This window comes from Ovis canadensis, chromosome 7 (genome assembly GCF_042477335.2).
Source record: "Ovis canadensis isolate MfBH-ARS-UI-01 breed Bighorn chromosome 7, ARS-UI_OviCan_v2, whole genome shotgun sequence".
Taxonomy (NCBI): domain Eukaryota; kingdom Metazoa; phylum Chordata; class Mammalia; order Artiodactyla; family Bovidae; genus Ovis; species Ovis canadensis.
In genome coordinates, this window is record NC_091251.1 from 44,610,290 (window position 1) to 44,632,823 (window position 22,534).

The following is a 22,534-nucleotide window of genomic DNA, read 5'->3' on the forward strand; positions in this document are numbered from 1 at the left end:
ATAAACATATGATGGCATCAATTAATCAATAAGTACTTATTCTATGAGTAACACACACGTGACAGACCAGAGAGGCCCCGTGGGACAGTCTGGGAAGGTACTCTGCAAACTATAAAACACACTCATTATATGTTAGTTGTTGTTGTAGTATGAAGGTCATCTGCAAGTTCCTTAATACAAAAATCTAGCTGGAGAATGAGAACCAGACCAAGGAAAGATAGCTCTACAAATCTTAAATAACTGGCCCGTGAATGTCAAGGGCAAGAAGTGTGATGTTCTCAGAGGAGGGACAACCAGTTCCAGGTGGAATGTTGGGGAAAGCTGTAACTGATAAGATGTGATGTCACCCAGAAGGGGCTGAAGAAGTACTTGGCTCAAAATAAAATATGGACATACACGTGGATTTGGTGAAGCCACCCTGTTAAAAGACAATGGGACCACTTACTGCACAGCCAGACTGCGGAGGGAACACCAGCCCCTTCGAGTTCCTTTTCAAAGTAGCTCCGGAACGCTGGTCTGGCATTGGCTGCTGCCACCTGTTCTGACCTAGGATGGGCTCAGTGAAGTCTAGTCAGAAACTGGCTCTTAGGGTCTGCTAGCCCAAGGCAGTGATTGCTGAAAGATCAAGTTGGTATTATAGGACTTGATCAAGTTTCTGGCCACTGCTGATTTTCACCCAGGCCCTGTGACGGCCCCAAGATCAGATCAGTATCTGAAAATGAAAGGAAACAGTAATGGCCACCGGAATGAGTACCTTTGATAACAGCAGGCTCTGTGAGGGAGATTTACATAGTCTTCAAAGCTTACAGCCAAGATGTTATCTCCATTTCACGATTTGAAACTGAGTCTAAAAGAGGCTAAGTGACACAGACAAGGCTGTATAACTCATATGTACTAGATCTGGGACTTGTACTTGGCACCTCTCTGATTCTGTTTAATAAATATTAACTGTGCCTGGAACTGTGCATCTTTCACTATTTCAGAATTAGCAAAGAGCTGGATAGCCCCTCCGAGGTCATTCTCCCAGCCCTTCAACCATGCCTGTGGAAGTCCAGGCTTGGAAAGACAATGGGATGGGGCACCAGTGCCGAGCCAGGTAGAAGCTAGGCCTCCTCTGCCCATGTCATGCTCTCTTCCTACCGCAGAAGCAGTGATGATCCTAAACTTGGCACTGGTTATCCACTGTTGGGATGAGTCAGCTTTTAGCCTTAGCTGCTGTCTGTTCACCTTTAAGACCTCCTCCCAAGGCAGAGCTGGGAAAGATGAAAAGAAAGTCCTTCTGGATAGAAGTCTTTTTTTTTTTTTAAATCTCATACGCCTTCCACATTCTCTTAAGCTCAGAGAGATGAGGCCACGGCAATGAGGCTGTCTCCATACGCAGCTCTTCCCACTAGGACTGGGAGGTGGCTGTCCACCTCTGTCTCTCAACTGGCCAATCCAGGGAAAATTCCATTTTCTCCCTCAGTTGACATCAACCACTCAGGACTCTGAAGACTGCCCTGACTCTAATCTGAGTAATGTTTCCCAGTGTCACCTGAAGGGGAAACCACTTTGGTCCAGGAGGTGATTCTCAAAGGTAGATGCTTTTACCAGAACTAGGAGGGGCTGGTAACATTTACTCAAAACGAAGGGAGTATTTAGGGAGGAGGAAGGAAAAAGGAAGGTGAGAGATGCAGTTGGCAGAGAGGCTGCTGAGACTCAGAGGGCTTGGGCAGGAGAAACCAGGGAGAAGAGAAACTGCTAAAACCCAGACAGCATTCAGAGAGGCCGGGAAGATGAGAAGTATGTGCACCATAAATTAGGAAACTGGGCAGTTTTGTTGTGCTGTCTCTTGACTGGCTGCTTTGTGACAGACCTTCAAATTGTTCTGTCTTTTCTCGTGAAATGGCTATACATAAGCATTTATAAACCACTTTCTTTTAGGCAGGTCTAAGGGTGTTTTTCCAATCCATAGAACCAACAGCCTCTAGTCTGTAAACGCTCATGTATTTTTAAAGGATGGTAGGCAAATGTTTCCTCACCAGCTTAACAACAACAACAAAAGGCCGGAGGGAGAGAAACAACTTGTAAGTGTTCCCTGAGGCTACAGCTGGTTAAGGCCCTATCTAGCTTGCGGAAGGAGATTTTCAAAACTCTGAACTGATTCAGCTGCAATCCTCTCCAGCCTCAGGTACCTCAGTGGAGGTCACAATTTCGGGCTGAACTTTTTATGAAATTCAGCCCAGAAGAGTGAGGGGAGAAACAGACATAGAGAACGAAGGGAAACTCCCACAGTTTTCTTTAGTGAAAGATGGCTTTTATCGGCTTCTAGTGAGGATTTCTTCCCGTCCTGTCCTCTCCCTCCTCCCATAATACAGGCTGAAGTTAATTTACCGGAGCCCCCTCCTCTCAGTCCCAGGCAGAAACAGCGCTGGACCTTCACGGGCAGGGCAGGGGACGGCATAAGGGGCCGAGAGGTCCCCCTTTTAGTTCCAGGAGGTCCAGCAGGGCAACGCTTCCTGCTGGACGGGCCATGTCAGGTGCAAGAGTCTGCGTGGATGGAGGTGGGAAGAGCCCAGCTCGCCCGGCCCTATGCTGAGCTCAGGCAGCCGTCCGGTTCTGGCCCTTTGGGGAACAAACTCAAAGTTGCCCGGCCCTTCCGGGCCTCTTTACCCTGCCAACAGATTTTTGACTCACGGTCACTTTTCCGTCATTTTCTGTCACCCCAAGTCCCTCCTGAAATATGTCCCTAGGATCACGGCGGGTGAGGGGAGTGTAGGTTTCCCCCCAAACGGTTGCGTGCCTCGCCGACCCCTGCGCGCTGACGGCAAACGCAGTTGTCCTTCCAGACATCCGCGGAGCCGGACGGACCGCCAGGTGGCGCTGCCGGGGCCGCGGCAGGTGCGCGGGGCGCGGAAAGTCCGCGAGTGGGAGTCCCATGGGCCCAGCGCCGAGGGACCCCGGATCCAGTCGCTTACCGCGATTCCGGGTCTCGCCGGATCAACTCAGGGCGCGCGTCCGCACAACCGGGCAGCCTCCCCAGCCCGTCGGGCGAGATGCGCTGGGCCACCCGGGCGCGTCCGTCCCTCGAGCCCGTCGCCCTGGACTAACCCGAGACCCCGGGAGGCCGCCGCCCTCCGCACCTCGGGCCCGCAGCTTCCTATAGGAGATGGTGCCGTGCCAGCCATCCGGCGAGGTCCCGGGGTCGGGCGCGCCGTGTCCCCCGCCCCAAGAAAGGAAACAGGCGCGCCTACTCACCGTGGAGCTTCTCTCGCTTTGCCCAGGGTGCCCATGGCCGCAGCCGCGCTCCCCGAGCCACCTCACCCAGCGCGGCCGGACTGGCTCGGCGGGGCGCGGCGCATCGCCGCAGTCACCGCCGCCGCCTGCCAAGCTCCTCCGCCCCGGGTCTTCTCGTCCGGGCCGCCCACCCGCCGCTCTCCCAGCTGGGCGAGCCCGACCGCGGCGCACCGCAGCACAAACTTTGTGTGAGCGCGCCCCCTCGCCCTCCTCCCTGCGCGCGCGCACACTCCGCCGCACCACCACCTGACAAGCGCCGATGGTTATCGCCCGAGGAAATGTGTGGCGCTCTTCAGCGCTTCCCCGAAACCTGCCCTCACTACTCCGTAGTCCCCGGAGGCCTGCGCCTCCCTCCTCTCTCGTCTTTTGCTCCCGGTCTTTTGCTGCATCGGCCCGGGGCTGAAGTCGGAAGCGGAGCTGGAGGGGCGAGGAGGCTCAGGTGCCCTGGATCCCACCCGGCCCGCGCCAGGAGTTCGGGTGGGAGCCGGAGGAAACTGGCCTCGCTCGGTGGCTCTCAGGGCAATCCCCACCTCCTTCGCCTTCCCGAATTTCAGTCCAGGCTCCCGAAGACCCCGTATCCCCTTGCCATCCTCTTTTGTATACATCGGAGCGCAGAGTCGAGGGTGGGGTAAGGAACGAAAACAAAGTTGTGGGTCCGCCTTAGCCTGTGCTTTTGAGTATCATCTTGTTAGTAATTAGCAACTGGGCTGGAGATACTTGTTCTGCACCCCGAGGTACACTCCAGATGCGATCCATATCAGGGGAGATGCAGCTGCGCGGCTTCTGTTGGGTATGGGACTGAAGGGCGCAGAGCTGGGGAGGAGTGGGAGAACTTTCTGACTGCAGATCTGATCACGAATGGTAAAAAGATAGTGATGATAACAGCAAATGTTGACTGAGTACCTTGTGCTTAACTGCTTTCCTCATTTACACCGTGTCCCCCAAATATCAAGAGGTCACTGTTTTAAAGATGAAAAATATTAATATGCTTCCCATCATACAACTAGTACACACCAGAGAGAACCACGACCTGTGTTGAGATCTGGCTGACTCCAGGTAGTGGCTGCGGGACTGTCCTAATAACATACCCATTATCACCGTCACATGCCTTAACTCCAGCCTCTTTAGTAAGTTCCTTCCCAGCCATGATGTTCTGGACCTTAAAGCCTCATATGTATATGCCACCTTATCCTAAAAAGGAAATTCAAGATAGCTTACAAAGTTGCATAATTCACCAAAAGAAGTGTATGAAATGACATGAAATGTGAAATTAAAGTACATAAAATAGAGACAGAAATGAAAGGTTGATCTTTTGTTTTTTAAGATGCAACTCAGAGAACAAGTGGGACCAAAGACTTTTCTCCTGGATTTTGAGTAGTCATGTTCAAAAAGGAGGCCTTGTCTAAAGTTCAATTTCTGTCAAAAAACTGACAGAAATGCAAGACAAGACAAAACAAAACAAAACAAAAACAATTGCTCATGAGATCAACTCTTCTGATGCTGAGACCAAAGAGAAGTTTGAGAATGCTCATGAACATTGGGTAACAGACCGAAGTTCTCAGTCACAGCTGTATACACAACTGAAGAATATTTGGATGCTTAATATTAAACTATGACACTCTTCCAGACTTACACTGAATATGCATATGTACATACGCTAAGATGATAAACACACACCTTTATATGAATGCATAATTATATGAAAATATGTTTAAATAGACTACTGGGTGTATACACATAATACTGAGCACAATTTCAGGCAGTTGCATACAGCTATACGCCCGCAGTTCATTATGTAATAAGTACAGAAATGATTCGCTATTAGTTCACTCAAGAAACGAGTCTTGCTGAGTTTTCTAAAGAAAGAGGCCTACATCTGCCTAGGAAGTTGCTTTTTCTCAGGCTTCCTAAGAGCTGTGCATTCTGCCTGCACCTGACTAGGTTTCTGGGCCCAGCTGAACTCTTTGAAGGGGCTTTCTGATTGTTCCTACTTGAGCAATTTGTCTTTTCCAAACACCTTAAAAATCAGATGTTAGCTCCATCTCTTTATTCATCTTCAGCCATGTGGTTAGTCTCCCTGGTCCTGTCTGAGGCGCCTCTGACCTCAGGAACAAAGCACTCCTTCTTTACTTATGCTCTCTTATCCTTTTTTCTGCTTCTCTAAACAACCCTCTGATGGGCAGTAGTCAATGTCTCCGTAACAGCTGAGAAAGTTTGGGGCCCACTGTCGTCTTCTGCTTACCGTTTGGGTAAGGTCATTCCTTGGGATCCTTTCCCTGATATTCTTTCTTCTTCCAACCAGAGGCTCTTCAATGATATCCCTGGACCTTTTGCTCAGCTTTTTGTATCTGAGAAGCCTCTGCCACTAAAAATGCCTGCTCTCGTCAGATTTTCTAAATGACCCACTACTCAAATTAGATGTGTTTTTTTTTCCCCCAAATTAGGTATTTTCAATTTCTTCTATGACTTCAGCAGGACCCAAATGACTCCAGAGTCTGGATATCTAACCTTGATATCTAACATCCCAAAACATGTTTCCAACTGGTCACCTCCTTGAATTGTCCCTCAAGGTTTCCTCTCCATCTCCACCCCCACGTTTTGGCCCCAGTTATCTCTAAACCTGAACATGTGTCATAGCTTCATAAATGGCCTTCCTAGGCCATGGCACCCCACTCCAGCACTCTTGCCTGGAAAACCCCATGGACGGAGCAGCCTGGTGGGGTCGCGAAGAGTCGGACACGACTGAGCGACTTCACTTTCACTTTTCACTTTCATGCACTGGAGAAGGAAATGGCAACCCACTCCAGTGTTCTTGTCTGGAGAATCCCAGGGACGGGAGAGCCTGGTGGGCTGCAGTCTCTGGGGTCGCAGAGAGTCGGACACGACTGAAGCGACTTAGCAGCAATTCTCTAATCCTTTTTTCCTGTTTTCAGAATTACCTGATCATGTCATTTCTTTGTTTCCAAACTGCTGAGGAATTCTCCAGTTGCCTACAGAATAAAAGACAAAGTTCTTAACGTTGCTCACCTTCACAACTAACCAAACCTGTTCTGCCTGGCAGGTACCTGACCTCTTAGGTCATGACCTGGTCCCTGCCGTAATTGCTGTGCCCTTGCAAGCCTCAGTGCTTTTGCTCCTGTACTTGCTCCCACCTGTCATCTCTTTTCACCTAGATGCACAAAGGCACAGTTATACCAAACTCATATCGAACTGGCAATTCGACCTATAGAACACACACAGGGCTGCTTCCCAGGGGCAGAGGGACTAACAACCCACCTTGCAGAATCTGCCTGATGACTGGTTAGGCTTGGAGAAGCTATTGTCTGCCAGAGCTTCCACTACGTGGTCTAACATTTTTTCCATCTGTTTGAGATACGTTCACTGGTTCCCTACTGAAGTGTCAATGCTTGGCATTGAGAATCTGAAGGAGACCAGGACAGACAAGAGCCTTGTTCACATGATCTTACACGTCTAATAAATAGTATCCAAGTCTAAGTATGCCATGATGTTACATCCTGATTTCCAGAAGCTGCCCCTGCAGTTGGGTTACCCCTGCCCTCATGGGACACCATGGGCTATTGAGGTGCCCACATGCATCAGTGAAGACAGAGCCGCCATTTACAGGTGGCTCAGATGGTAAAGCGTCTGTCTGCAATGCTGGAGACCCGGGTTCAATCCCTGGGTCGGGAAGATCTGCTGGAGAAGGAAATGGCACCCCACTCCAGTACTATTGCCTGGAAAATCCCATGGACAGAGGAGCCTGGTAGGCTACAGTCCATGGGGTTGCAAAGAGTCGGACACGACTGAGTGACTTTAGTCAAATCCATCAAGCACTACAGGAGAGTGAAGAGAGATGGAGACGGAAAAGGAGGGAGGGGATGTGGCACCACCATTTCCTCCTTTGCTGAGTTGCGCTTCTGTTTCTGAGTTGGGAGAATTGGCCTCAGTATTTTATTATTGCGACTGGCTGCCCTGCAGGGAACACTGCATTCCTGTCGCTGCTCACCTTGACCAAAGCTAGAGAAACTGTCCATGTGAGAAGCAGCTTCACGTGCTACGGGCCTGTAGTTTGGTGCCTTGTGGTTGGACTCCCGCATGATTCTTTGTCCTCAGCATCTTCTTGTGGGTGCAGCCCATGGTTTTCTGAAAGTCTCTCCACCCACGGGCCAGCTCTTCTGGAGAGCATTCTATCTTCCTCAGGTACCCCCAGGATTCTCCGTAGGGAGTTTGATGAATGTCATGTAAATGATATTTTCAGATAAATCACCCCATACCTAGACTCTGCGCATATCCATTTTTGTTTTCAGCTGAAGGATGCTGCTTGTCTTTGCTGAAGTCCCTTCCCAGAGGCCCAAGCTCCCTTACAAGTCATATTTCTTTACATCATGGAGCCCATATTTTTCATTTGATTTTGGAATTGTTTCAGGATATTAACAAACAAATAGAGATATATGTTGTCTCATGGATTTTGCTCTTAGGGGGATGCGGGTCCCTGGAAAACTGAACAGAGGAGGGAAGGGATCCAAATTGTGCTTTACTAGGTCTGGCTGCTGAATTCCAAAGTGACTCATGGGAAGTAAGGGCAGGAGGTTCTCCATGGAAGGGACCTTCATAATTTTCAGCTTCTGGGTCTGCCCAGTTGGTGGCTGTCAAACAGTTTTTAGTATTACTCCGTGGTGAGAAGTGTAATATCACATTTTACACTCTGTGACTCAGATGTACATTTGTGCTATGCGTCAAACTGAAACACAAGTTGTGTGAAACACGATCCTTTCAAAAATTTTTTAAATGGTATTAAAAAACAAATGCAGATCAGGACCCCTAACATTGATCCATCAGTCGGATGGGATCATATTATACAAAATGCAGTTCCAAGGCTTCCTCTCATGATAATAACACATCTCAATAGTTATCTCTGGGAAAGGGGAACTAGGTGACGCTGAGTAGGGGGACTTGCCTTCCATTGTTTCCCCTTCTGTAACTTTCATTTTTGTATTGTGCGCAAGCATCTAATCCATCAATAAATCCTATTTTGAATCATTCTGGCATAGAATTTCTTGCTTTCTGATGCTGGCCCAAATGACTAAAAAAAAAAAAACAAACAAAAAAAAAAACAGAGGCTGAGACCAGGAATGGTAACTTGTCAGTGAAACTGATTTGTTCAAGTTAATATATATATATATATCAAAGAGTATGTTTTCCACAAATACTTGGGAGGCAGAATAGCACAGCAGTTCAAAGTGTGAGCTCTGGAGTTAGACTGATTTTGAATTTCAGTCCTCATGCTTCCTTTGCAAGTTAACTTTTCTAGCCTCAGTTTCCATACCTGTAAAACTGGGTACAAACAAGCCCTACCTATGCAATTTTGCTAATGATTACATGACACGGTTCATGCCTGGCCTGGACTAACCACTGTGGACACATTGGTGTTTTTAGTGCCTGGTTACAGGGACATGAGGTGAATGTTTCAGTAACCTAGTGTTTTGCCACATTGAAGGGATACCTGCCCTCGTCTTGGTTGATGGGGAGCCGACTTCCCAAAGGAAGTGAGGTGTGGGTTAAGATATAAAGGATGAGATGAATGGTGAACTAAAGAGAAGTGAGGAGCAAGAAGAGGTGAGGCGAGGCTGGTGTTTCAGAGACAAGGAAGATGCAGAGGTAAGGAAGAAGCAGAGCCTAGGGCTTTGCTCTAACTAAACACAGGAACTTACTCTGATTCTCTCCCACTCCCTGCCGATACATAAATAAGGCTCTCAAGTCTGACAATCTCACTGCCTTTGCAGAAATCGAGAGGTTTCTCATCTTGAAGAATCCCCTGTGAGCTCCTTGAATCCCTTGCTCCACTTTAGATGTGATTCAATTAAGGCTACTTCCCAAGTTTGCCTTTGGTTGCTTGAGCTGAGCACCACTGCAGAGGGCAGAGTTAATTACCATTCAACACTGAGCTTCTTTTCAAATGGCTGCCCTGCAATCAGAACAGCAACAGTTGAAAAGCTAAAACTAGTTTAGTAATGCAACTGCTATTTTTAAAATCCCTATTGTGCACCCAGCACCACCCTAGCACTAATACTACTTAATCACTTAACATCTACAAAGACACAGGTAAAAGCTTGAAAAAAAAAAAAAAAGTTAATAGAAAGATTCAAATGGCCTGGACCAACCAAAGGATGTGGTTTTCTGAATACAAAAACTGTTTAATATGTATTCAAAAAAGTGCTGTGATAAGCATAGTATTGAAGTGAAAACTCCTGAGTATTAATAAAGACACTTGCATGTGAGCAATGGAGAAAATAACTGTAAATTAATATAGGTGGGTGCTTCTCATTCTCACACTGGGATCATCAGCAGACACGTGCTTAGTCCTTAAGGGTCTAGAAGACTTTTTTTCCCTTTAAAAGGGGTCATATTTAAGAAATACCAAAGTAGGCTGCTTCATACACCACTTACATTTTTACCAATCGATCTGACAGTGTTGGTTACCCCAGCGCACTCCCCTATGCCAAAGCCTAGTTTTCCATCCCACATGGGGTGTTGTGTCTTTTTATTCAGTCGGATTCTTTGTTGTGGGAATAGAGAGTGAAACTCTCATAGGCAGATAACACGTCTAGGAAAGTGTAAATTGGGATGGAATAGTCTGACTTGCCTGACTCTGACATTACCTCTGGATGTAGAGTTATGAAGTGAGCCCAGCTAAAGAAGAGTGCGACTTAATCTTGTAGGCAGACTTAACCCCTGTATCCCCTGGCTAAAGAGATGGTGTTTCACAAATAATCAAGTCACACCCAAGAGAGCAACATAAAATTAGAAGTGCATTGATTAAAAAACAAAGGTGAAGGCTTACATTTCCTCCAAGTATTGATCAAGATTGATCTGCCACCATGTCTAATTGGCAACAGACTCAAACACTTTGGTTGAAGTAATTTCTTGGCATTTGTTCAACTGAAAGCCAAAATTTACTGTAAAAGGAAACTATCTTTTTATTTTGTGTTGTTTTGTTTCTGCACCTCACATCAAACTGAGAAAACTTCCCTCTGAACTGTGTGTGCAGCTGGGGGAGTCAGCCTGGTGGCTTCATAAGTATAAATAGAGACCTAACTGTCAACCAAGGCAGTCAACCACGTGTTCAGCTTAATTGATTCTTAAACTAAATCAATCGGTGAAAAAGATTGCCATATGTTGTGATAAATCCAATCAGTGCCCATTTATGTGTGATTTTCAAGTCCCCAGAAATGAGGTTTTGCTTCCTGAGGAAGGTTACCTCATGCTGGCTCTCAATTTGGCTCATGCAGGTGTGTTCCCAAGGCAGTGTTATTGCTCTGACATTGCCTGTCTTTGGATGGAAGTGTAAAGAAGTCTGGGTTAGACTTGTTATGGAAAGAGACAAGTTCTATATTATCAATATTGCAATTGTTTAAAAATTCCTCTTTTCTTAAAAACTGAAGTATAATTGATTTACAATGTTGTGTTAGTTTCAGATGTACAGCACAGCAATTCAGTTACACCCATACATACATATATATATGTATCTATTTTTCAGATTCTTTTCCCTTATAGGTTGTTACAAAATATAGTTCCTTGTGCTATATAATAAAACCCTATTAAAAATCTAAATTGCTGTGACTTTTGTTCTGTACCAGCCAGAGGAAGCACATGGGTCATGTAGGAGGTGGGGTCCAGGTGGGTGAGTTTGCCCCAGGTTCTCCCCACCTTGGACCACTCTAAACTAAACAGGAGTGGCAGGGCCACAGTGTGATATCTGGGGGCTCCTTCCTCAATACAAATATATTTTAAAATAAATTCTATGATTGCATTGGCATAAAGATGAATAGAATCCAGATCAGATTCGTTATTATACATACAATCTTTGGTTTTTTAAAACTAATGAAAACCTTTCTGTGGGTGCCTCTAAGTATTGCAAGCTCTCAGCCCCCTACCTCCTGGATGAGTTGGCCCTGGGAGTGAGCCTGGTTCCCTCATGAAAGATAGAGTGCTCTTTCCTGGCTCTGAGAGAGTAGTGGTTTCTGGCTTTTGGGAGATGTTGGTATAAAACAAGGGGAAAAGCGAGTTTCAAGGAGGGACTCCCTCTGTCCCATTTGAACATACAATAGGCAGGCATATGAAAGGTGACCTGTAGGGCAGTGAGGTGAGAAATGGCATGGAAAGTGGAGGTTTGCCTGTGGATGAGAAATAAAACTAGGGGCTTTGCAGGGTCATTCAAGGCCACAGGGCCTAGCTTGGAGGAACCAAAAACATAGTATTTACTGACCAAGTGGCTGCTGGTGTAGGGAAAAACAAATACTAGTTCTGTGCCAGAGAGTAAGTACCTACTGCTTTCATGTTAGACCTGGACTTGGTACTAGAGTACTCAGAGACCCAGCCAGAAAGGATCTGGCAGTCCTTGGTCTATTGCAGAAAGCAGGTTAGACCACTGGGAACAATGGGTCAGCAGTGAAAACAACCAACAAACTACACCAAAAGGGGTCAACTTACTTACATCGTAAGCTACGCGGAGCTGGATTCTATGATCAAACAGAACGTTTTTTTTTTTTTTTTTTCTGTTTATCCTAGATTCCTCATGCTGATTCTATGAGCTGACATATTGAGCACTTCCTACATGTCAAGTACTGAGCCAAGAAATAAGTACACATTATTTCACATCATCCTTGCAAAAAGACTTTATGATGATTTACCATAGTTGTTCTTACTTTATATAGATGGTGGGGTCGCGGGGGGTTTAAGGCTGAAAAAGGTTAAGTGACTCACCCAAAAACACACAACTAGTAATATGTGAGGCTGGGTTTCAATTCAGTGTGATTTTGGAGCCCAAGCTTATCACCATTTAGTTACACCTCCCACTCATGATATATTAGATTTTACACTCAAAACAGTTGAGTTCGTTGGCTATAACCTATTAGAAAATTCTGGTTGAGGTAAAGAGGATCAGTAACCAGAACTAACCATATTGTTCATGGCCTCAATGAAGTGTTGAGCTTTCAGCTGTCTTATCAACCACAAGTTATAAAACAGAGCATCAAAGGATCAAAATTTTGGTCGAGTGACACTGCTCCTTTAGAGCTCAAACTAGAACTGCCTCTAAAAAGATTTGGCCATTGGTTAGGGGAGGGAAAGCCAATGAATTAAGACTTCTTCAGGCTCATGTTTTCACTTTGAGCCATATGAAAAGTGAAAGTATAACTATTGTCAATGTGCTATTAACGCATTGGTCAGGGGCTTGTTACCTTATTATGTCACTTCTCAGATAACATGTACTACATCTCTTGTGTACATGCATCTCTGCATCTGTGAATGTTTCCTCAGCAGACTGGGCTAAAAATGCAGTTCCTACTATGATTTCTTTCCCATGATTCCTTGTCTAGAGACTTTGGTCTTCTCTTGGAAAAAAAATAAAAAACCAGGGAATTGTATCAAGTGATTCAAGCATTATTCCTGCAGGCTTTCTTACTACAACCCGAGAGCTCTGATTTGTTTGCTTGTTTGCTCATTTGTGCAAATAGAGTTTTAGCTCATCATTATACTTCAAATAAAGATCTCATAACTGAGTTACTTTTGGAACTGTACTCCAGTCTTAAAATTTACCCTCAACAGGTGTGGATATCTTTCTGAGGTGCTAATATGAGTTTAGTCATTTGGTCTAACCTGTCAAATTGGGAGTGAAGACTCCTGACTCCTGACTTCTGGTGTTTAGATTATTTTGTCTAGTTCCTCAGTTTCCCATCCTTTCCTGGAACATCCCAGAAAGCCAAGGTTCCCCGGATCCCCCCTCCTTGTTGTCCCACGTAGTATGCCTACAGCTTCTGATGCAGATTTGGACACTGAAGAAGAAGGGACTCTTGCCTACCTTGATCTCAACATAGAGCAATTGCATGCTGGGAAGTTCCTGACTCAGTGGTGCTGCTGCTTCTCCTGTTTCTCAGCCTCTCTGGGAGACTCACAGGTGACACATCAATTTCCCTTCCTTGCTATTTCCATCAGTGTCTCACCTTTCCTTTTACTCTTCCAAGACATCTGAGGACCACTTCTTATTTTACTCTTCTGTCTAATGTGATGTCTAGGATCTCTGCCAGCCCCAAGTGCACGTGTGCATGTTAAGTCGCTTCAGTCGTGCCTGACTCTGTGTGACCCTATGGACTGTGGCCTGCCAGGCTCCTCTCCATGGAATTCTCCAAGCAAGAATACTGGAGTAGGTTGCCATGCCCTTCTCCAGGGAATCTTCCTGATCCAGAAACTGAACCCTGGTCTCCTGCTTTGCAGGTGGATTCTTTACCATCTGAGCCACCAGGGAAGACCACCAGCCCCAAGAGTGCATGCCAAATCCTGCCCTTACAAACACTGGAACCCACGCAGGAAGGGTTAGATGGCCAACCATCCAAGATGCCTGTAAAATGGGGGCTGGAGATAAGGAAGTATGTGGAGACACACCAAGTAGGAAGCCTTGCCTACTTTCCAGCTTCTGTTACAAAGAACCATGATGGGTTCAGTCTCCTGAAAGCTTAGCTATGCCCCATCCTATTTCATCCTCCCGGGAAAGAGTTTTTCCTCTTGTGTTTTTTCTCTTGTCACTTGGAGGCAGGGGGTTGAGCCGCCTGAAGTTGACAGCAGTCTTAATATTTGTTACACCATGACTTTACTAAGGCTGGTAAGCATCTGAGAGTCAGGGCTTGGCTTTTGATTCAGACTCTCAAGACCCAGTGTTTTTAGGAGATGGAGCTCTTTCTGAACAGCAAGTCATTGTTGAGTGACATGGATAGGACTAGGGCTAAAGGAAATTAGGGTTTCAAAAGACTGTCTAAAAGAAAAGACCTTTCTGTCCTTGGTATTCAGGATTTCATCCCTCTCTGAACTAAGGTTGCCCATTTTGCTGGGAGAAAGTACATGAAACTCTGCTGTCTGGAATCCAGGCACACTCTGATTTGCAGGTCAGCCACCATAGGAGAGGTGCCAAAAAGTTGCTTGCCATAAAGTTCATCAGGAAAAGGAAGAAATAAATAACCCTTTCGAGTCTTATCTACACTTACTCTCACCTTGTATTTCATGAAGGGCATGGCTGTTACTACAGGTGCAAATCAAACAAAAAATAACATCATTCCAGTATCTTTGATGAATACAGATGCAAAAATTCTCAACAAAATATTAGCAGAGAGAATTCAACAACACATTAGAAAAATCACACACCACACCCGAGTTGGATTCATCCCAAGGACACAAGCATGGTTCAACATATGCAAATCAATTAGTGTGATATTCTACATCAATAAAAGATGAAAAGCATGTGATCAACTCAACAGATACAAGAAAAGCATTCAATAAAGTTCAAATACATTCATTATAAAAACTCTTACCAAAATGAGCACAGGGAAAACATATCTCAACATAATAAAAGATATTTATGGCAGTCTCATAGCCAATATAATACTCAACGATGAAAAGCTAAAAGCCTTCTGGCTAAAATCTGGAATAAGACAAGGATGTTCACTTCTCTTTAACATAGTGTTGGAAGTCCTAGTCACAGCAATCAGATAAGAAAAAGAAATAAAAGGTATTCGAATTGGTAGAAAAGAGGTAAAGTCATCATTTCATGCAGAGGACATGATACTATATATAAAAAACATGAAAATTACTAGAACTGATAAACTAATTCATCAAGGAAGCAAGATGCAAGATTAACATACAGAATTAGTTGCATTTCTTTACATTAACAATAAAATAACAGAAAGGGGATGTAAAAAAAACAATTCCTTTTAAAATCATATCAAAAAATACTTACAAATAAACCTCATCAAGGAGGTGAATGACTTTTATGCTGAGAACTACAAAGTATTAGTAAAGAAAATTGAAGATGACTCAAAGAAATGGAAAGATATCCCATGTTCTTGCACTTCAAGAATTAACTAGAGTCTTTTTGTGTTTTTTTTGGTTGCACCTCGTGGCATGCGGGATCCTAGTTCCCCAGTCAGAGATAGAACCCATGTCCCCAGCAATTGAAGCATAGAGTCTTAACCGTGGACCATCAGGGAATTTAGGATTGGAAGAATTAATATTGTTAATATTACCATATAATTCAAAGCAGTCTACAAATTTAATGTGATTTCTAACAAATCATCCATGACATTTTCCACAGAACTAGAACTAATAATCCTAAAATTTTTACACAGGGCCACAAAAGATCCAGAATTGCAGATGTAATCCTTAGAAAAAAGAAGAAAGCAGGAGGCATAACCCTCCAAGACTTCAGACAATACTACAAAGCTATAATAATCAAAGTACAATGATATTTGTAAAATACATGTATAAATCAATGGGACATAATAGAGAGCCCAGAAATAAACCCACATGTTTATGGTCAATTAATCTTTGACAAAGGAGGCAAGAATATACAATGGGGAAAAGAGAGTCTCTTCAGCAAGTGGTGTTGAAAAAGTTGGACAGCCAACTTTAACTCAATGAAGTTAGCACACACCCTCACACCATACACAAAAATAAACTCAAAATGACTTAAAGACTTAAATAAAAGACATGTCACCATAAAAATCCTAGAAGAGAATATAGGCAAAACATTCTATAACATAAATTGTACCAATGTTTTCTTAGGTCAGTCTCCCAAGGCAGTAGAAATAAAATAAAAATAAACAAATGGGATTTATTCAAACTTACAAGCTTTCATACAGCAAAGGAAATCATAAACAAAAGGACAACCTATGGACTGGAAGAAAATATTTGCAAATGATGTGACCAACAAGGGCTTAATTTCCAAAATATACAAATAGCTCATGTGACTCAATATCAAAAAAACAGAAAACTCAGTCAAAAATGGGCAGAAGACTCAAGTAGATATTTCTTCAAAGAAGACATACAGATGGCCAATAGGTACAAGAAAAGATGCTCAGCATCATTAATTCTTAGAGAAACACACATCAAAAATACAGTGAGGTACCACCTCTCACTGATCATAATGGCCATCCTTAAAAAGTCTACAAGTAGTAAATGTTGAAGAGGATATGGCAAACCCCTCTTACCCTGTTTCTGGGAACGTAAACTGGTGCAGCCATGATGGAAAACAGTATGGCGGTTCCTCAAAAAACTGAAAACGGAGTTGCCCTATGATCCAGCAATCCTACTCCTGGAAATATACCCAGAGAAAACTATAATTCATAAAGATCCACACGCCCTTATGTTTATAGCAGCACTGTTTACAATAGCCAAGACATGGAAACAACCTAAACATTCGCCAATCTATAGGGATAAAGAAGGTGTGGTAAAAATATATAATGGGATATTAAGTGTAAGTTGCTCAGTCATGTCCAACTCTGTGATCCCATGGACTGTAGCCCATTAGGCTCTTCTGCCCATGAAATTCTCCAGACAAGCACACTGAAATGGGTAGCCATTCCCTTCTCCATGGGATCTTCCTGACCCAGGGATCAAACCCAGGTCTCCTACATTGCAGGCAGATTCTTTACTACTGAGCCACTAGGGAAGGGGATATTACTCAGCCATAAAAAAGAATGAAATAATGCCATTTGCACCAATATGAATGCAACTAGAGATTATCATACCAAGCAAAGTAAATCAGAAAGAAAAATACCATATGATATTACTTATATGTGGGATCTAAAGTATGACACAAATGAATTTATCTACAAAACAGAAACAGTCTCATAGATACAGAGAACAGACTTGTGGTTGCCAAGTGGGAGGAGGTGCGGAAAGGAAAGGACTGGGAGTTCAGGATTAGTAAATGTGAATTACTATACCTAGAATGGGTAAAAAACAAGGTCCTATTGCAGGGCACAAGGAATTATATTCAATATCTTGTGGTAAACCATAATGTAAAAGAATATGAATAAAGAATATATATGGATAACTGAGTCACCCTGCTGTACAGCGGAAATTAACACAACATTGTAAATCAACTATCAGTTCAGTTCAGTTGAGTTCAGTCGCTCAGTCGTGTCCGACTCTTTGCGACCCCATGAATCGCAGCACGCCAGCCCTCCCTGTCCACCACCAACTCCCGGAGTTCACCCAAACTCACGTTCCTCAAGTCAGTGATGCCATCCAGCCATCTCATTCTCTGTTGTCCCCTTCCCCTCCTGCCCCCAATCCCTCCCAGCATCAGAGTCTTTGCCAATGAGTCAACTCTTCGCATGAGGTGGCCAAAGTACTGGAGTTTTGGCTTTAGCATCAGTCCTTCCAATGAACATCCAGGATTGATCTCCTTTAGAATGGACTGGTCGGATCTCTTTGCAGTCCAAGGGACTCTCAAGAGTCCTCTCCAACACCACAGTTCAAAAGCATCAGTTCTTCAGCATTCAGCTTTCTTCACAGTCCAACTCTCACATCCATACATGACCACTGGAAAAACCATAGCCTTGACTAGACGGACCTTTGTCGGTAAAGTAATGTTTCTGCTTTTGAATATGCTATCTAGGTAGGTCATAACTTTCCTTCCAAATCAACTATACTTTAATAATATTTTGAAAATTTTCCTTGAGGAAAAAAAAAAGAATGAAAACAAAATAAATGAATTTTTAAATCCAAAAAAAAAAAAAAAGGCTGAAAGGAGCTCCAAAGGAGCCCTATGGAGCTAAAATCAAGATGCTGATATAAATACTTTCCTTATGGAGGCTCCAGGGAAGATCAGGTTTTCTTTCCTTTCCAGCTTCTAGAAGCTGCCAGAACTCCTTGGCTGTGGTCCCTTCCTCCACCTTCAAAGTTCAGCACTCCAGTCTCTACTTCCACCATCATATCCACTTCCTCTGACTTTGTCCCTCTTGCCTGCTCTTAAAAAAACCCCTTGTGATTACAGTGGGCCAACCAAGATAATCTCCCCATCTCAAGACCCTTCATCTCCATCTGCAAAGTCCCTTTTGCCATATAAAGTAGCAGATTCACAGATTCCAGCAGTCACATTTTAAGGGGGGCAATATTCTGTCTGTCACACATTCCCAATCCCTAAACATTCCACTACCTGTTTTCCTTGATTTTGTTGTTCAGTCACTCAGTCATGTCTGACTCTTCGGGACCCCCATGGACTGCAGCATGCCAGGCTTCCTTGTCCTTCACTATCTCTTGGAGCTTGCTCAGACCCATATCCACTGAATCAGTGATGCCATCCAACCATCTTAGCCTCTGTTGTCCCCTTCTCCTCCTGCCTTCAATCTTTCCCAGCATTAGGGTCTTTTCTAATGAGTCAGCTCTTCACATCAGTATTGGAGCTTCAGCTTCAACATCAGTTCTTCCAAGGAATTTTCAGGGTTAATTTTCTTTAGGATTGACTGGTTTGATCTCCCTGCAGTCCAAGGGACTCTCAAGAGTCTTCTCCAACACCACAGTTCAAAAGTATCAATGCTCAGCCTTCTTTATGGTCCAACTCTCACATCCATACATGACTGCTGGGAAAACCATAGCTTTGACTAGATGGACCTTTGTCGGCAAAGTAATGTCTCTGCATTTTAATATGCTGTCTAGGTTGGTCATAGCTTTTCTTCCAAGGAGCAAGCGTCTTTTAATTTCATGGCTGCAGTCACCATCTGCAGTAATTTTGGAGGCCAGGAAAATAAAGTCTGTCACTGTTTCCATTGTTTCCCCATCTATTTGCCATGAAGTGATGGGACCAGATGCCATTATCTTAGTTTTTTAATGTTGAGTTTTAAGCCAGCTTTTTCACTCTCCTCTTTCACCTTCAGCAAGAGACTCTTTAGTTACTTTTCACTTTCTGCCATTAGGGTGGTGTCATCTGCATATCTAAGGTTATTGATATTTCTCATGGTAATCTTGATTTCAGCTCGTGCTTCATCCAGCTGGCATTTTGCATGATGTACTCTGCATAGAAGTTAAATAAGCAGGGTGACAATATACAGACTTGACGTATTCCTTTCCCAATTTCCTTGATTTCTGTACATGCAAATACTTACTGTTATAAATTGAGAGATAGGAGCTCGGTTTTTCTTTTTTCTTCTTTTAATGAGAGGCAGAATAAGTAAAAGCAGAAAAGGAAAATGGAAGGTTCTGGGGTATCTATCCTAGTTCTGGCTGAAGAACTGAACTTGAGACCTGCTGGATAGACAGTGATGGTCAGAAAGGGATGGAATCATTTAAGAAAGACTGTGTAGCTCTGGACACACAGAGGGCTGCTTTAGGATCAGGGGGAAATGTGACTTAGAGTTACCTGTTTTAGCCAAGGACCCAGTAGACTTCCTATGTATAGCAAATGGCAGTGTACAGTGAGAAGAGACAGGTGAACGTGTACATCAACTGTATTCCATCACAAGCAAAACAAGGCCCCATTTAGAGGCTTCCAGAAAGTCTTCCTATGACATGGGGGCAGAAGCAGAACAAACTTGTGAGTGTGTGTGTGTGTGTGCATGTGTGTGTGTGTGTGCGCGCGCATGAGCACAGGCGTGCACGCTCAACTTATCAATATATTATGAGCACATTTTCCATATAAGTAATTTCCTTCTGTGACATATGGGATATCCCAATATTATATGTTTGAAGATGTACCAGTATTTGTCCAACTACCCCTCTCTTGCTATGGCTTCTAATTTTTCCCCCTATTTTAAACCGTAGTAGGATGAACATTCTTGAAACAGAAATTCACAATTGCTTTCTTAGGATAACTTCCCTGAAAGTGGAAGATCTGGATATGAAGGGGATGGGACTCATTCTGAGGTTTTTGAAATATGAATTATAGTTCCTTATCTATATAATGAAAGGGTAAGATGAAATTGATGACTTTCAAGAATTTCTTTCCTTTTTCGCCACTAGATTCTTCTTCCAGAAGAAACATCTGCTGAAAATTGGGAAGTGAATGAATCAGAGGTGAACCCACTCTGGTTTGAAAGGCCCATTTGTTACTGTCTCCCTGTCCTCTCAGCTGCCAGGGGCACTGCGGAACTTCCAGGTCTCTGAGGTACACAGTTTGCAAACCATGGGGTGAGGTGACTTCACATTCCTTTCCCCTGACATCTTGCTATCAGGTGCGCCACGCTGTCAATGTCTAGACGGGTTTGAGATCACCATTGCTGGAGCCTGCCATGCCCTCTCCCTAGTTGGGCAGTAGGTACTTGTTAGTCTTTGATAAAAGCCAGTTCACAACTGATATGAGGCAGCAAGGATCCTGCAGGCCAAGTTGAAAGGTAAGAAACTGGGGCACACCCACTTGGGGAAGATGAGTCTGGGACCGAGATGAGACAGATGAATTAGGGGAATTCCTGTGACTCTGCACTTGGGGAATGCAGATTAATATATAATAAAAAATATCATCTCAAAAAATATCATCTTCAACCTTCTCTTTTTGTAGATGAGAAACTGGAACCAGAGTAGGTAAACATCTCACCGCAGGGCATATCCAGCAACTTGGTGGTATAATCAGGTATCCTGAAAACGACATACAGGCTTTTTTGCTTTTACTCCTTTGATCATTCCTCCCACCCCCTATAAAGGGAAAAGAACAGAGGGGAAGAAAAAACTAACATTTACAACACCAATTATAGCCAGACCATGATCTAGACACCTTCCTTATACTTTGCTCATAATCAGGATAAGGTATTGTGCTAATGTGCATGTGTGGTCTTTGCCTCCGAAGCTCATTCTGTGCTCCATAGGCACCCGGGGTAAATGACCTTGATGCAATTTGAACTCAATCTCTCATTCCAAAGACCATTCTGTCCCAACTTGAATCTATTTTATTAAGCTAGAAAGGTATCTGTTGCCTACATATCAGATTACAGAGGAATTTGGGAAGTATCTGAAGACAAAATAAGGTAAAAGGCAATAACTAAGAAACTGATAATCAAAGCTATGGCTTCTCCTGTAGTCATATACAGATGTGAGAGCTGGACCATAAAGAAGGCGGAGTGCCAAAGAATTGATGTTTTTGAACTGTGGTACTGGGGAAGACTCTTGAGAGTCCCTTGGACTGTAAGGAGATCAAACCAGTCAGTCCTAGAGGAAATCAACCCTGAATATTCCTTGGAAGGACTGATGATGAAGCTGAAGCTCCAATACTTTGGCCACCTGACGCGAAGAGCCAACTCACTGGAAAAGACCCTGATGCTGGGAAAGATTAAGGGCAGGAGGGGAAGGGGGCAAGAGAGAATGAGATGGTTGGATGAAATCATTGACTCAATGGACATGAGTTTAAGCAAACTCCAGAAGTTGATGAAGGACAGGGAAGCCTGGCGTGCTGTAGTCCGTGGGGTCACAAAGAGTTAGACACAACTTAGTGACTGAACAATTAGCAACAAGACTCTAAGTAGGATGTAGACACAGTGATTTGACTCAAAAGCATCAATTTAGGAGTATGTGACCAGACACCCTGCCCAGAACATGATCTTAGGAGGTCCTTCTTGGCATGAAAGTTGGTGCTGCAGGAAGTGGTATAAGAAATAGAGAGAAATCCTCTCCCTTAAGTCAGATTCCTCTTGGAAATTCCATGCAGAGGATGGCATTCCATCAACATACTAATGTCCTCTCTGCTCAGGAACCTATGGTACACTTCATAAGAACGTGAGGTTTAGGTATAGGTCTCCAGTCATTCAGAAGGCTTGGGTACCCAAAGTGCAGGCACAGGGATGTAATTCTTGGGGAGGAGGGGTGGGTTGTGGAGGCCAGGATAGGTACACTGCTACCTTGAGCTTGAACTCTAGCACCACCTTTGGTGCAGCCCAAATCTACAGCAGATACTGTGGCCAGAGCCCTGCTCTGCTTCTCCATTCCTCCACAGAGTGGATTCACTCTGGATTCCACTGTCCTTTGCTTAGGTCACTAATACTTACTTACTCAGCCTTCTATTCCTGAAAGCTCCAAGCTGCTACATCAGTCTAGAATGCTCTCCATTGCCTCCCAAACTCACACCTCCATAGAGGCCTGTCTTCTGCTGCCTTCCTGGCAGCATCACCCTCTGCCATTTTCTCTGTGTGCATCAGTTACATCCTTCCTCTCTTAAACCTCAGAGATTGTCACTAGCTGCTATATTATATTGCTCTCTAATTTTTTCATGTGTGTGAATCCCACTGAACTCATAGTGTACACATATCTTGAGATTAAGGCAGAGGTGTGGTGATGAATTTGACTTTCATTTCAGTGCAGTAAATCTTAGAGAATGGAGAGCAGGACTTTAAGTCAGAGTGCCCAGGTTTCAATGCAGATTCTGTCTGCCTTGATCAAGTTACTTAACTCATCTGGGCTCCAGTCTCCATATCTGTAAAATGGGCACAATAGTGGCTCCTACCTC

General features: G+C 44.1%; 1 protein-coding gene across 2 annotated transcripts in view; it reads right to left on the reverse strand.

Moving 5' to 3' along the window:
* Window positions 1-22,534, reverse strand: part of RASGRP1 (RAS guanyl releasing protein 1) — a 178,666-nt gene that overhangs the window by 73,850 nt on the left and 82,282 nt on the right. Inside the window, exon 1 of one of the 2 annotated variants that reach the window (XM_069596014.1) lies at window positions 3,238-3,882. The exons of the other annotated variant lie outside the window; for it this stretch is intronic. Coding sequence (XP_069452115.1) covers window positions 3,238-3,272 — 35 coding nt within the window. The 5' untranslated portion in view covers window positions 3,273-3,882. Of the gene's footprint in view, window positions 1-3,237; window positions 3,883-22,534 lie in introns of those variants that run through there. 2 annotated transcript variants of the gene reach the window in all.